Raw genomic sequence first — 16,059 nt, 5'->3', positions numbered from 1 at the left:
AGATGTTCACCACCATTAGCCATTAGGGAAATGCAAATGAAAGCCACAATGAGATATTGCTACATGTCTCTCAGAATAGCTTACCATTAATAAATAGTGATAACATCAAAAGCTGGTGAGGGTGTGGAACAGCTCATACATTACTCTAGGAATTCTGTTCAGCAATATAATACTCACAACTTGGATGAATCTCCAGAGAATTATGCTGAGCAAAAAAAGGCAATCCCAAACACACATATTGTATGGTTCCATGAATATAACATTCTTGATGAGTGGTTGCGGGAGGCTGGGAAGCACGTGGGTGTGTCTGTAAAAATGGCAACAGGAGGGATCACTGTGGTGATGGACAAAAACTTGTTGTATCTTGATTGTACCAATTTCAGTATCCTGCCTGATACTATATTTGTAAGGTATTACGGATGGACAGGGAGGCCTGGCGTGCTGCAATTCATGGGGTCGCAAAGAGTTGGACACGACTGAGCAACTGAGCTGCACTGCACTCAATCATGGGTGGCTCAGATGGTAAAGAATCTGCCTGCAATGCAGGAGATGCAGGTTTGATCCCTGGGTCGGGAAGATTCCCCTGGAGGAGGAAATGACAACCCACTCCAGGACTCTTGCCTGGAGAATCCCGTGGTCAGAGGAGCCTGGCAGGCTACAGGCCATGGAGCCACAAAGAGTTGGACATGACTTAGCAACTAACACTTTCACTTTTTCACTTTTGCCATTGGGGGAAACGGGGTAGAGTGCACAGGGCTCTCTCTGAATTATTTCTTACAATTGCATGTGAATTTATGATGATCTCAAAATAAAACACTTAATTAAAAAACAAAGAATAAAAAATAATAGATAAAAAGACACAAGAGAAGTACAGGGTGTTTTGAGGACTGTGGTGAAATTAAACAGGCATTATGTGGTAGAACCGGGCTTCACTGATGGCTCAGTGGTAAAGAATCGCCTGCCGATGCAGGAGGCTCGGATTTGATCCCTGGGTCGGGAAGACTCCCTGGAAAAGGAAATGGCAACCACTCCAGTATTCTTGCCTGAGAAATTCCATGGACAGAGGAATTGGGCAGACTATAGTCCATGGGGTCGCAAAAGAGCCGGACATGACTTGGTGACTAAATGTGATATTAATAGAATTCAATGCTGCACCTTGGTCAGGTCATCACAGTTGAGAGTTAGACCTGTTCAGTTAAGATCCCTGGTTATAAAGTCTAGAAAATCACTTCAAAAGGAACTTATGCAAAAGAAGGGAATTTATAGACAGTAATTGTATAAGAACTTTTGTTGCCAATGACAGAAACCCAATTCAAACTGGCTTGAGGGGGAAAAATATCCAAAAAAGGAATTTGGGCTCCTACAATATAATTGCAAGTCCAGGAATAATGGCTTCGAAGATCTAGCTCCTTTTTGTGGCTCTGCTTCCTTCTGAGTCAGCTTCATCCTCAGCCTGCAGGGTGGGGCCTTATGGGCTCCAGCAACTCCTGACTGAAATCTCACCAGCATGGTACCCCAGGAAAAAAGATGAACCCTCTTTTCCAATAGCATAAGCAAAAGTCCTGGGGTTGAATCTCAATAGGCTGACTTGAGTGTTCCAGGCTTGTCCCTGAATTACTGTGGCTAGAGGGAAATGACACTCATTGGCCAGGCCTGGGTCAAGCAGGCACCCCTGAAGGTTGGGGGTGAGGCTGGCCCCACACAAATTACATCACCAAAAAGGAGGGGAGTCATGGTCCCTTTACAGAATGGGGGCTAGTCAGGCCAAACCAACAGATGTATACTCATGGAATCCCAGAAATTGCCTGCTTCTTCATTCTCCATCCTCAAGCCTGGGTGTCCATCACTCTAGTTCAAACAGACATCCCAGATTAGGCTGGAACCTTCAGATTCATTGCTCAGAAGAGAGAGTATCTGACTGGACCAATGTTGGCCAGATGTTCAGCTCTGCTTCAGTCATCTAAGAATAGTAGGGTGTGGTCACTTACTGGGTCCTTTGATGGACAGGGTAGGTCTTAAAAGGGCCAGATGGATACTCCAAAGCTGCCTATTATAGATGCACAGAGTTTCCAGAGGATCTAAATTAGTTCCTGATGAAAGCATAGGGCAATTTACTAAAGCAGGGCTCCCCAGCTTCCCGGATCTAATGCTTGATGATCTGAGGTAGAGCTGATGTAATAATACAAATAAAGTGTACAATAAATGTAATGTTCTTGAATCATCCCCAAACCATTCCTCCCACCCTCAGTTGGTGGAAAAATTGTCTTCCATGAAACTGGTCCCTGGTGCCAAAAAGATTGGGGATCGCTGTTAACTAAACAGTTTGGTGATAAGGAGCACATGATGATTGGGCAGGGGGCGCGGTGGTCCCTGAGAAAAAGGCTGAATCCTCAGGTTCCACCTTGTTTTCCTTCTGGGCACTCCGAGGCTGACAAGGAGAAGAGCAATGGGTGTGGGAGGTGGACTGCACTGACCTTGAGGAAGGCAGGGGTGGTCATGTTGAGACACCCAGTGGGTGGCAGGCAAAAGGGGAAGCTGGAGGCCCTGAGACAATGCAGGCTTGGAAGCAATAAAACTGAGCCCTTGATGTGGAGGAAATCAGTTATTAGGGAAGAAACTGGGAACTAGGGGCTTGAGGCCACACCAGGCGTGCCTGGAGCAAGGAGGGTACCCCCCTTCTTGTTCTATATGTTACTGCGTGGTCTTGATCAGAGGAACCAGGCAGGCTGCCTTGTCGAGAATGGGCGGGGGGCAGAGAGGACCAGCACCCTCGCCAGCTGACTCTCCTATCTCCACACCCCGCTCCCTTTCTTTCCAGATGTGGATAGGACAGGTTCTCTGGCTTTGGTTGGCTCGACATCCACATCCAATGAATGCAGCCAAGAATCCCCAGCTGTGCAAGAGGGAAGTGTGAGCCGAGAGCCTTAATCTAACAGAGAAAGAACTTGGAAACCAAGACAGCTAGAATGGGTAGTCAGGATGCTGATAATAGTGATGAAAGTGATGGGGGCAACCCTTTCTTGAGGGCCTACTATTTCCAGACCCTGTTCTAAAACACTTTCAATGGATCCTCTCCTTGAATCCTTGCAACAACCCTGTGATGTGGTACTCTATAGGGTACCACTGTGTGGAATGCTTCCTACTACCCCTTGTCTCCATACCTTAGCACACGCTCTTCTGTCTTCCTGGAATGCTGTTCCCCCAGCAAACTCTCACTCATCTACCAAGACCCAGTGCAAGCGTGGTTGTGTTCTGGTCACTTTCCCTGATGCCAACCTGTGGATGGAATGACTCTTGCCTCCCAGTAATGAACTCTGTCATGTCTGTATCACAATATCCAGACAGTGCTGCCTCCCAAGCCAGACCGGGAGTGGGGACCAAGGCTTACTTCTCTCTGCGGCAGCCCCTGCTCAGGTCTGGCTGTCTGGTGGGTGTGGTTCTCTGTCCCCTGCCCACCCTGACTGTGGCATCTCTCTCCTCGTCTCTTGGCAGCCTGGCGTGGGGCTCCTTTACCTGCTGCATGGCAGCCTCTGTCACCACGCTCAACTCCTACACCAAGACGGTCATTGAGTTCCGGCACAAGCGCAAGGTCTTTGAGCAGGGCTACCGGGAGGAGCCGACCTTCATAGACCCTGAGGCCATCAAGTACTTCCGGGAGAGGTCAGTGCAACACGGGGCCACCTCTGGCCACCACCGGGAATCAGAAGCCCAAGACCCAGCCTCAGTGGCCACAGGGCTCCAGTTGAAAAACTAGAGTGATTGGACAGAAGTGTACCAAGGGGTCATGGGGTGGAAGGGGCAGGCCGGGTGAGGCAGAGTTTGGACTCCACTGTGTTGAAATTTCTGGGGTATTCTAATATTTTATGGGGCATGAGGTTGCCTTGGTCTGATGTGATCAGAGCTTGAGAAACTAAGAAGGGAATCAAGTTTGAGTGTTTGCCCTGGCTCCATGATTTTTGGAACCAAGGTAGGGTCACAGAGTTGCTAAACTAAGGTTTCCTTCTTGGGCTCTGTCATAGCACTGAGTGAAAAAAGACTCAGCATGAGATTGGTGATGACTGCCAGAGGAGAAGGGCTCCTCAAAGTCAGGGACCACATCTGATCACCTGAGTCCTTATAGACCAGCTGGGAAGAGAGGAGGTGACAGTGAATGGTGGGCGGATGCATGGCTGGATGGATGATTGGCTGGATGGATGATGGAAGGATATACAGATGTATGTGTGGATGGGTGGATGGGTGGATGGGTGGATGGAAATATAGATGTATGGATGGATGGATGCTGGATGGTTGGATGGATGATGGATGAATGGATGCTAGATGGATGGATGATAGATGGATGGTTGATGGATGAGTGGAAGGACAGGCAAGTTGTTATCATATGTCCTGGGACCATCTCCTTAATAAACTACCTGTACCCAAGTCTTTATCACAGTCTGCTTTGGGGGTGCTGATTGGACATGCACTAATGACTTTCAGCAGCAGGGAATGGGATTTCTCAGGACCGATGACAGAGTCTGAGGAGGAAAAGAGGGAGGGAGACTGTGAAGCTGGGCACCACTGAAAAGTCAGACTCCCCGTGGGGCACATGGAAGGGTTTCAAGCCAAGAAGTCTCAGGGTGGGGGCCCCACAGGGACCACGCTCTGACTGCTACAGACCCCTTCATCTCTCCTTTGCCACCTGAGCCTCCTTTCTGTGTCTGAATCCAGCAAGTTCATCCCCACCTCCAGGCCTTGGCACCTGCTGTTCCCTGCCTGGACTCCTCACTGGCTGGCTCGCCAAGGTCTCAGCTCAGATGTTACCTGCTCAGCGTGGCCTTCCTTAATCACTTAGTCTAAACTGCACACATACCCCCACACACCCTGTCCTATCCCTCTTTATCCCATTGCTGTTTTTTCATAGCACCTACATAACCTGACATCATCCTATTTTGTTTATTGGGAAGATCCCCTGGAGAAGGGAATGGTGACCCACTCCAGTATTCTTGCCTGGAGAATTCCATGGACAGGGGAGCCTGGTGGGGCTACAGTTCATGGGGTTGCAAAGAGTCGGACACAACTGAGTGACTCACACATACCCATCAGTTTAATAGTTTGTAGACCGTGAGGTCTGGAGGGTTCTGCTGTCTTCTTTCCCACTACATTCTGAGAACCAAGTACTGGACCAGGTACCTAACAGGTGCTCATTTAACATCTGGGGGTTAGTTTGATGTGTGTGTGTGTGTAATTGACCGACTTCTCTTTGGAGACCTCAGCCTGCCTGCCTGGTACTCTTTCGGCCCAAGCCCCACCATCATCGGGCAAATACAGCATCTTGTTCCTATATCAAAGTCCCAGGTCACATGTCCAGGTCCAGGCCAATCGGTTGTGCCCAGGGAGCTCAGGACAGGTTGGCACACAGGCCCGCCTTACCCATGGCTGTGTACAGAGTGCATCTACTAGGAAGGTGGTGATGACTGGCAGAGCACGGGACTCATAGTAGACACTCAGGAAATGTTTACAGCAGCCACGTAAGCAGCCTGGTGTTGAAAGTGGCCCCATTATCACTGCCTCTGCCGTCACCTCGGCTGTGGGAGAGGCCGGGGCATCCGTAGACGCCCTCGTTTTGCTGAGGTGGAAGACAGGACCTCTATGCACCTCATGAACAAGAAGCTGCTGTTTGCTGGTCCCTCATAGCTCAGGCCCCAACGACGTGGGAGAAGATAAATGCTTCCCAGCATATGTGCGGAATATCACTTTACACGTTCATAACTTGAACATTATGCAGAGGTTCATCAAATTTTATTTTCCTTCCTCTCCAAGGAGAACATTTCAGCTTAGCTGGGCTGTTCACTTTTTTTTTTTTTTTTGGTGCCTTCCCTACAAAGAGCTCAGAGCACACAGGCAGATGTCTGCTCAGATCTGCAAGGGGCCCAGCTGCAGGGCTGAACTCCTGCAGGGGCCAGAGTCCTTGAGACCAAAGCCAGGGACACGAGAGAAGAGATCCTTGACCCCACCTGCCCATGTTTCTTGATCCCTGGGCTACAAGGGGTGGCTGTGGAAAGAACAGGGGTTTGGGAGTCCCCTGACCTGAATTTTCCAGTTCTGTTGCCTGACTGCTGTGTGACTTGGGGCAAGTCACTGAGCCTTTCTGGGCTGGTTTCCTCTCAACCACAGTAGGAGAGAGCCCAGAGCTCTCAGCATCTCGGGAAGCTTCAAATTGGATGGCCCAGGAAAGGTGGCTACCACAGTGTGTGGCTTAGGCGGGCATTTCATCTGTGGATTCCTGTCCCTTCTGCTACTGATACAAAGTATAAAACTCGGCAATGATGAGCTTAGGACAGAGCCCAAGACAGTGCGATAGACACTGGGCATCTAATAACCACAGCAAACGGGTGGGTGAGGTGTCAGGCGGGCTGTAAATACAGAAGAGGGGTTTGGGGTCAGAGATGTCTGGGAGAGGGTGCAGGTTTTCTCAGATGATGCCCCCTGCCCCTGCCATTCCTGCCATCAGAAGAGGAGCCCCTGACTGAGGACAAGATGGGACCCCGTGGGGGTTGGGGCAGGAGGGCCTGGATTGCTGCCCCCCACCACCATCACACCCCACCCTTGTCCTGTTGGATTTTTCTTTGCAGGAGCAGAGGTGTGATTGGGCAGATTCTAAACTGTTTTTCAGAGTTTCATAATGTAGTGTGTGTGGAAGAAAGGTATGGGTGTGTGTGCACACGTGTGTGTAGGGGCTAGTGTGTCCCCGTGCGTTGGGATTTTCAGGGAGGCTGAACCTGCACGCCCTGACTCGGAGCAGCCTATGCCAACTCTGAGAAACATCTGGGATTAAACCCTCCCAGCCTCACCCTGCCTGTCGTCCCCAAGGAGGGTGGCTTAATGGGGTCTCCCAGGGGAGAGGCGGAAGCTGCAGGGTGAAAAGTTAAATATTTGCAGATCGGGGCTTTCCTGGATGCTTGATGTTCAGATCGGGTTTAACAGCATGGGAAGGAAATGAGACCCTGTTGGAATGGACTCCAGAGGGAATTCAACTGAGCAAACATCCCACCTTCCTTGGGGAAGCTGCAGTGGGTGGGTTCAGTTCAGTCAGTTCAGTTCAGTCGCTCAGTCGTGTATGACTCTTTGCGACCCCACGCACTGCAGTACGCCAGGCTTCCCTGTCCAGCACCAACTCCTGGAGCTTACTCACACTCATGTCCATCGAGTCGGTGATGCCATCCAACCATCTCATCCTCTGTCGTCCCCTTCTTCTCCCGCCTTCAATCTTTCCCAGCATCAGGGTTTTTTCAAATGAGTCAGTTTTTCTCATCGGGTGGACAAAATATTGGAGCTTCAGTTTCAGCATCAGTCCTTCCGATGAATATTCAGGACTGATTTCCTTTAGGAGGGACTGGTTGGATTTCCTTGCAGTCCAAGGGACTCAAGAGTGGATGGGTGGGAGCGAGCAGAAGCCTGGGGCTTCAGGGAAGGCAGCTTCTCCCCCCTGTCCCCACGCCGCCCCCGCTGCCTGCCGCCCAGGATCAGATCCCCCAGTCATTCCCTTGCCCCTTGCTCCGAGGCACAAGGCACCCGTCCCAGTCTCTGAATTTTCAAGTTCATTCGTTTACTGGCCTCCTCCTCCCACGCATGCGCAAACAGCAGGCGCAGGGCGCTTTCTTGGCTCTCGCTCTGTCCCTGACACCTGGAACCACGGGGGCTCAACAAGTTATTAACTCTCCGTAATAATTATATTGTTAATTATAGTGATGCTGTTTCCCCTCCCTGCCCACCTCCTGCCCCCCGCCTCCCCGTTCGAGGGCCTTGCCAGTACACTCCAACTCAACCCTGTGGAAGACACGAGGAAATAAATCCAGGCTGGAATAAACCCTGCAATTTACTAGCTGAGGGTGTCCAGGTGAATCACTTCACCTCAGAGACCTCCAGCCTCTTCCGTCACCTGCCCAGCCACCTGGCTCTGGTCTGCGGAGCTTAGCAAAACACCCTGGGTGCCACGATGGGGTCTCCTGGAGGTCCCTCCAGGTGGGGAGCTTGGTACCACCCTGGGGGAGGCAGAGGATAGAAAAGCCTTCACAGGTGAGGTCTCAAACCAAGTTTCTGTTTATTTTTATTACTTCTTCTTATTATTTAGTCTACTTTTGGGATCTTAGTTTCCTGACCAGGGGCTGAACCCAAGCCACCTGCATTGGGAGCACAAAGTCCCAACCACTGGATCACCAGGGAAGAAGTGCCAAGCCAAGTGTTTAAAGGCATGGCCAGTACTCCTGGCCAGGCGGGTGGAGGGTGAGGGGGCATGCTCCCAGGCACAGGCAACAGTATGAACAAAGGCCAGACAGGCAACAAACAAGGGTGTTTAGGAAAATGTGAGCAGTTTGGTGTGATTTGAGAGTGGGGAGCTGGTAGGAGTCGGGCCTGGGTGACTCGTCTCTCTCCCCCTCCTACAGTGTTTGGGGTGGGGCGCTGGCCCAGGGGCAGATTAGATGTTACTGGGGTGAGAAAGGTGGCATGGGGACCCTCCCCAGACCTCCTTCCTGGGTGCCAGGCCTCATGGGGCTCCCTGTTCCTACCTGGGGAAGCAGGTGGACATAAATTGTTTTTCACAGCAGAGGGCCAACCCCTCTTTACCCATCCTGGGACCAGTGCAGAAAGGGCCACAAAGACCCCATTCCTCACTGGGTCTGCTCTGGCTCCTGTATGCAGGGAAACTTTTTGAAGGGCTGGTCTCCACCTCCTTACCTCCCACTCATAGCTCGACCCATTGAGAGCTGCTCCCCATCCCCGTCTCTGCAGAAAGAGCTTCCAGCTGCCCAGAGAATGGGCATACCCCGTTCCTCCTGCCCACCCTCTCCGGGTTCCCACCAGCCGCTCTTCCAGGTGCTGGGTGCCCTCTCCCACTCCTCTGCCCTGTTCCGTTAGGTGGTGATGCTCCCAAGGTCAGTTCTAGGCCCTCTTTTGACACTGGCCTTTGCAGTCACGCACACACTAGGACTTATGAGTTCCTGGGCCCCTGCAGACCCCCGGCCCCATATCCAGCTGCCTCTTTGGTGTTTCCACTCTGGATTCCCAAAGGCATCAAGAATCAACATGGTGGGACTTCCCTGGAGGTCCAGTGGTTAAGACTCTGCACTCCCAATGCAGGGCGCGTGGGTTCAATCCCTGGTCGGGGAACTAAGATCCCCGTGCCTCATGGCATTGCCAAAAAATGATAAACATAGCCAGGACCCATTTAAGATGGTCTCCCCCAAACTGGGTCCTGTTTCACGTCCCTCTCCTTTGCTTCTCTATGTCCTGCCTGAGTAAGCAGACATCTGCACATCTTACCCTTCCTATCCGGACACCCCATATCCAATGCTTTCCCCCTGTGGGTGAGCCACTTCTCTCCATCTCCACTCCCACCATCCTCATCCAGGGCAGCAGCTCTCACCTACTGGAGGGCGCTTTGCCCCTGGCATCTATCTTTCCCCAGCAACCAAAGTCTCTTCTCTCTGCTGATGCGATCAGGGTGCCCCCACCCTCATCTGTCTGCTGGAACACCCCAGTGTCTCCCCACAGCCCCAGGACAAAGGCCCAGCTCCTAATGGTAACTTACAAGCCTCGCCATGGATCGGCCCCCACCCCTCCCTGCTTAAGCCTCCTCTCTGCTGGAAGTTCCCCAGAGAGGTCATTCTTCTGCTTCTGTTGTAGCCTCAGGACAGCTATCCTCTTCACATGGGATGCCCCTCTTCTTTGCCTTCTGGGCCTGCAGATCTTACTTCAAGTATCGACCTTTAAAAAAATTTTTTTTAATCTTTTGGCCATGCTAAAAGTGGTATTTTAGTTTCCTGACCAGGGATTGAACCCGCATCCCCTGCATTGGAAGTACAGAGTCCTAACCACTGGACCGCCAGGGAAGTCCCTTAAGCATCCATTCTGAACTGGATGAAATCCCCCATCTTTCAGCACTGGCCACGTGTGCACAGGGCAGGGATGCAGGTCCACTTCCTTTTAAATCCCCGAATACGGCTTGGATGGAGAGGGTGACAGAGAGCAGAAGGGCAGGAGCCTTTGGGGCAGGTCACTAGCCAGTCTGTTGGCCAAGGTGACCTTCGCCCTCTGGGAGCTGCCTCTGGATTCGCTTGCCCATCCTTTCCCCCCACTGCTGCCGCCATGCTGAACGGCACCCCGCTCAGGTGCGCCCACCTCTGTGACTGCTCACCTGGTCTCTCTCGTTGTCCCCAAGGCTGGGCTGAGGAAGGGACTTTGGAGATAAATCAGGTCTAGAGGTTTCCATGTTGTCGGGGGCCCTTGAAGCTCTTGAAGGCGGGACTGGGGGTGTGGGGTGGGGGCTCCATTAATGCTAGTGATTGTTTTTCTGAGTAATAATTTGTAGCCCATGCAGTTCCAAAAATAATCTCAAGGTGCTAATATCTTGAGGTCTCTTTTTAAAACCCAATTTCAGCGAAATGGGAGGTAAAACTGTCAACTGCACACAAAGATCAGGGGAGGGTGCTGGCACTGTGGATATTTATCTTCCCTGTATTTTCTAAATGTTCTGTATCATGAGCTTGCTTACAAAATGGCAAGAGAAAAAGAAAAAACCGGAGAGAGGCTCTTTTAAAAAAATCCATTTATTTCCCCCTGTCTTGGAATGGCACTTCTGATGGGATGTTATAAAATATTAATCTCCTATGCATGGTCATTTATTTGCCAAATTTTCTTTTAATTTCGTCCTTCATTCCATCATCAGTGCATCGTTTAAAAATCACTGTGTTCTTTGTCCCCTGTGACTGTTTCTTAGCCATTTAGCCTCTGAGACGTGTCCAATCACAGCTCCCTCTTCCCCATCTTTTTCCACTCTTGCTGCTTGAATATTACTTCTCAGTAATGCCTCACACCTTATTTGTCTTTATTGGGGTCTTTTGATGCCACTGTTTAGTCTCAAGAGGAGCGAGATGCCCAGAAATTGGAGATGGCACTGTGGGAATTTCTGGGCTCTCTCGAGATTCACCTGATAACCAACCCTTCGTGAAAGGAAAGCGAAAGGCACAGAGTGGTCCTTGAGATGGAAACAGCCTCGCAGGACAGATGCTTCCTGACCTCCACGTTCTCTCCAAGTGTCAGCCCAGTGGAGAGAAACGCGAGGCAGGGAGGCTCCGGGCACGCTCCTGCCCAACCACCGCTACTGCCAGTTCTTTAGGCGATTCTCATTTGCAGCTGGCACTCTGGGGCGGGCACAGGAGACCTGCACCCAGACAACAGCCTGGGACATGGAAGGCGATTGAGCTGATGCTTCCAGGAGGCTCACAAGTGCCCAGAGCCCATGGTCTAATGCCCGATTCCTCAGATGAGATCTGGGGACCAACAGTATCATCCCCATCTGAGAACCTGTTAGAGTTCAGACTCTCAGGCCCCAACCCCAGACCTATGGAACCAGAATTTGCATTTTAAAAACTCCTCGAGTGATCTGTGGTTACTGGCACATTTGGGGAACATTGGGCTGGAGGACAGAGTGGATGCAACCCCGGTTATGGGTCAGAAGAGGCCCGTGGATAAAGAAAGGGTCTGTACCTCTGTGCTGCTCAAAGTATGGTCCCCAGACCAGGGCCCATTTGCAAACACATCCATGATAAAACGAGAGAAACTGAGACACGTGTTTGGGAACTTTCACGGTGAGTTGACATCACTGGTACACCCAAGCTTGCCTTTTGTGAGTGTGTGTGTGTTCATTTCATTCTCCAGCAATTCATTTTTATTGTATTTTTATTAAAAATTTGGTCCAAGGTAGGTTGAAAATTAAAGGGGGTGTGTGTAAAACCTAGCCCTTTATCAGATGATTTGAGAAGCGCAGCACATAGACTGCCACCTTATACCAGGAAGTGAGTGGAGATTTGGGAAACAAGCCAGCCTGGGGCAGCGAGAAAGAGGTGGCTTTGAGGATGACACAGAGAAGGCATGGCGGGCGGGGAGCGGGCTGGGCACTCTGTGCTGGGGAGGCTTGGGACTCTTGCCACCGCAGAGGTAAGACCTGGTGGACCCCTTGCCAGGGTCCCCAGCTGCTGTGGCCACACTTCTCCCTGGAATAAGATGTGCAGGTACCGGGAGTCTCCCTGCAGGACAAGACGTGGGTTCAGACTCTCAGATCCTTGAAGCCTCCCTGCTCCATCACTCGCCTGCCTCCTTCTCTCCAAAGAGCAAATTCCCAGATTGCAGATCTTGTGGGTCATCAGAGCAGTGACCATGTAACAGGGTGGTCACACCCCTCACCACCCTTTTACACACCTACTGGCAGTCCTGGGAGGGCCCAGGAGTGCCCAGCACCACTTTCCATGGGACCTCACAGCACAGGTGTACCCAGGGTGGGTCTGGTGGAGCTTCTGAAAGCCAGGAATCTGCAGGGCACAACGGAAACATGCTTGAGCTCCAGGGACTGATAGACCTGAGTTCAAATCCCTGCCCTGCCATCAGCCCGCTGCTCCTTCTGAGCACTGCTTCACCCCCAGCGCCCCCACTGACCCTTCAAAGTGCTTATTTAGATTCATGGGTCACCTCTCACACTACCATCAGAAAAAAAAAACCTATCTTCAGAAAGCATGTAGTGTTTCCTGCAGGAACTTGTACTTCAAATTAAAGAAGATAGTCATCTAGGGACATTTGAGTAGTTCCTTTTCTTTTAACACAAAGCTCAGCCTTCCTGGATGAACCCAGCGGGCTGCTTATAGCCGCAGCTTGCTCGTGCTTGCGCTTAGTCACTAAGTTGTGTCCAACTCTTTTGCGACCCCATGGACCCCCCACCCTTACCCCAGGCTTCTCTGTTCCTGGGATTCTCCAGGCAAGAATACTGCAGTGGGTAGCCACGCCCTCCTCCAGAGGTTCTTCCCGACCCAGGGAAAAATCAAACCTGTGTCTCCTGCATTGTGCTTCTCCTCAATTCCTTGCCTCCCTACTTCCCCCTCCTTCCCTCCTTTCTAACATTCCTTGGGATACTTTTTGCCATCACTATGCTGGACCCCAACACTACAAGTGGAGAAGGAGATAAACTCCATCCTTTTTCTGAGTTGAAAGTGTTTGCGGGGGGACCAATGATGAAACCGACTGAAAGTCAGTAGGGCTACTCTGTTCTGACCTTCCCTCTATGCCTGATCCCGGGCTCCCATCCTCACAGCAACCAGTGGGACCGTGGTGTCTGTCCCTCTGGTCATTCCCACCACCACTGGGCTGCCCATGGCCATAAAGAACACAGAGGTTCAGAGCTTCCGGTGAGCTGCCTGTTCATAGCAGAGCTGGACTCAGCCATGACCCCGCCTCCCTGCAGGGCCCAAGGTCTCAGTCGCACCCAGAGCATCTCTTGCCCTCAGGGGTTTCCTGCCAGGGAGCACGGGGTCGGGGGCGAAGGGTCAGAGCTCTTGCCGTAACTGACATTGCTGGTACATCCGAGCTTGCTTTTCGTGTGTGCTCGTGTGTTCTCATTTCAATCTCCAGCAATTCATTTTTATTGTATTTTATTAAAAATTTAGTCCAAGGTAGATTGAAAACTAAGGGGGGAAACACAGCCCTTTATCAGGTGGTTTGGTTGAGACCTCTCTGAGTTGTCCCCAGCCCAGCAGGTGATTTCTAACTGGCAAGTTTTCTCACATGTTGACTATTGAACTCTGGGCCTCTTAGCAACAAGGTTTGGGTGTCCAGGAAGGTGCCATGCCAGGCACAGTGGTTCTCTCCTTAAACATCAGTTTGGAGACGGCCTCTGGGACCCTGCAGACCCGTAATTTTCATTGGCGAACCTGATGGAGAGGGCCGCATTTGTGCAAGGAACTAGCTCTTTCCAGAATAGCCTCACAGCACGGCAGAGATCAGGCAGACCCGGGCTGGATCCCAGCTGCCTCTCTGAGAGGCCACCGTGTCCTGTGACTTCCAGGATGCAGCCCCAGCATCGCTTCCTCCCATGAAGCCTCCGCTGGTCCCCACGCAAGTGGATCTCAACTCTGGCTGCATACTGCAATCACCAGGCAATTGAAAACTCCCCTGGTGATGTCAGGAGGCCTGCACGTGGAGAACCACTGGCTAGACCAGAGGTTAACACACTATCTCCAAGAAGCTAGTACATAAGAACGTGAAAATGTAGTCGCTTAGTCATGTCCGATTCTTTGCGATCCCATGGATTGTAGCCTGCCGGGCTCCTCTGTCCTTGGGATTTCCAGGCAAGATTACTGGAGTGAATTGCAATTCCTTTCTCTAGGGTATCTTCCTGACCCAGGGATTAAACCCAGATCTCCCACGTTGCTGCAGATTCTTTACTGTCTGAGCCACCAGGGAAGCCCGTAATTATCTGCTGAACAAAACAGCCCTTCATATTGTCTGCGGCTGCTTCCAACTACAAGGGTGTTTGAGTAGTTGTGACAGAAATCATCTGGCCTATGAAAGCTCATATATTTATCATCCAGACCTTTACAGAAGAAGTTTGTCAGCCACTGAACTAGACACTCACCCTATTCAACCTTCGTGACATCCTTCTCCCTTAGAACTTAACATGTGAAGTTGTGATCATTGGTTCATGTGTACAGCAGATAGGAGCATCTCAAGGGTGGGGTCCTCTCCAAGTTGTCCCTGTGGTCCCCAGCACAACAGGTGCTTACTAACTGGCTGGTGTTCTCATATGTTGACTATTGAACTCTGGGCTTCTTAGCAGCAAGATTTGGGTGTCCATGAAGTGGGGTACCTGCCAGGCACAGTGGTTCTCTCCTGAAACATAAGCTTCAAGGTAACTAAAAGCAAAGTGAAGAACGGAGGGATGATGTCAAGGCGCAGGGCCACAAATAAGGGCTTGGAGGTGCCTGCAGTGTGTGCTTACGACATGCAGTAGTGGTGGGAATTCTTTCTACATCCGGGGACTAGGTTATATTTGTCTAAAGACACTGCTCAGCGGTAAAGAATCTGCCTGCAATGCAGGAGACCTAGGAGATGTGGGGTGGAGACCTAGGAGATGTGGGTCCGATCCCTGGGTCAGAAAGGCCCCCTGGAGAAGGAAATGGCAAGCCACTCCAGTATTCTTGCCTGAAAAATCCCATGGACAGAGGAGCCTGGCGGGCGACAAAGGGGTTGCAAAGAATTGAACACACATGTGTGCGTGTGCATGCATGCACACACACACACACACAAAGGAACAGCACATGTGGACTGGACCTCGTGGAGCTCTGGAATGTATCTGGGTTACACATGGGTGAGTGCCATGTGGGCATATGGACCTGCCCATTCTCTGACTCTGTCTTCGGTGGGATGGGGATGAGGGTCTAGGTCTGGAACCATGTTGGAGAGTCTGCAGTTGCCTCCACTCTGACCCTTGTCACCCTCTGCTCTGTGCTTGTCGCCCATCCCCAGCCTTGCCAGTCCCTCTGGAACTGCAGTGAACTTGGGATGCCAGAGGAGAAATTCACACAGCTGTTGGCAGGAAAGAGAATTGTGGCAGACGTTGGAAGACCAGAGCTTTGTTTCTATGTAGAAATATCTATGGGAGTTGTTTTAATTTAGTGAAGAAAAGTGACACAGCTAATCAAAGTCTTTTGCCCACAAATCAGAAAATAGAGGTAAATTCAAAAAGAAGGCTTTCCAGGAGTGGGGAAAGATTAAAAAAATAAAAGGCTTCAGATTTAATCCCCTTTATTCTCATTATCTGGGGTCAATCACTGTTAACCTTTTGGTATACATTCTGCCAAGTAATGCTTTGTGCATATCAGTGTGTAATTAAAGTTTTTAAATTAATTAATGAATTTTTTTACTGCACTGGGTCTTCGTTGCTGTCCGATGGCTTTCGCTAGTTGCGGCAAGCAGGGGCTACTCTCCAGTTGCGGTGCATGGCTTCTCATTGTGGTGGATTCTCCTGGTGCAGAGCGTGGGCTCTAGAATGCGGACTCAGTAGTGTGGTGCACCAGCTTGGTTGCCCTGCGGCATGTGGAATCTTTCTGGACCAGGAATCCATCCTGTGTCCGCTGCATTGGCAGGCAGATTCTTAACCCCTGGACCACCAGGGAAGGCTTAGTGTGTGATTTTTCAAACACATGGCACACTTTCTTTTGTCATATACCATTTGCACGTGATTGAACATCTTTT

The 16,059-nt window shown here is 50.9% G+C and overlaps 1 protein-coding gene across 2 annotated transcripts in view; it reads left to right on the top strand.

Moving 5' to 3' along the window:
• The window catches only part of GSG1L (GSG1 like), a 251,359-nt gene that overhangs the window by 219,634 nt on the left and 15,666 nt on the right, over positions 1-16,059 (top strand). For both annotated transcript variants that reach the window (XM_055561621.1, XM_055561620.1), the window contains one exon: positions 3,493-3,660. In XM_055561621.1, the coding sequence (XP_055417596.1) occupies positions 3,493-3,660 (168 nt within the window). The remainder of the gene's footprint in view (positions 1-3,492; positions 3,661-16,059) is intronic.

This window comes from Bubalus kerabau, chromosome 23, assembly GCF_029407905.1.
Source record: "Bubalus kerabau isolate K-KA32 ecotype Philippines breed swamp buffalo chromosome 23, PCC_UOA_SB_1v2, whole genome shotgun sequence".
Lineage (NCBI taxonomy): Eukaryota > Metazoa > Chordata > Mammalia > Artiodactyla > Bovidae > Bubalus > Bubalus kerabau.
The sequence above is the reverse complement of the archived record's forward strand: the minus strand, read 5'-3'. Positions and strand labels throughout refer to the sequence as shown.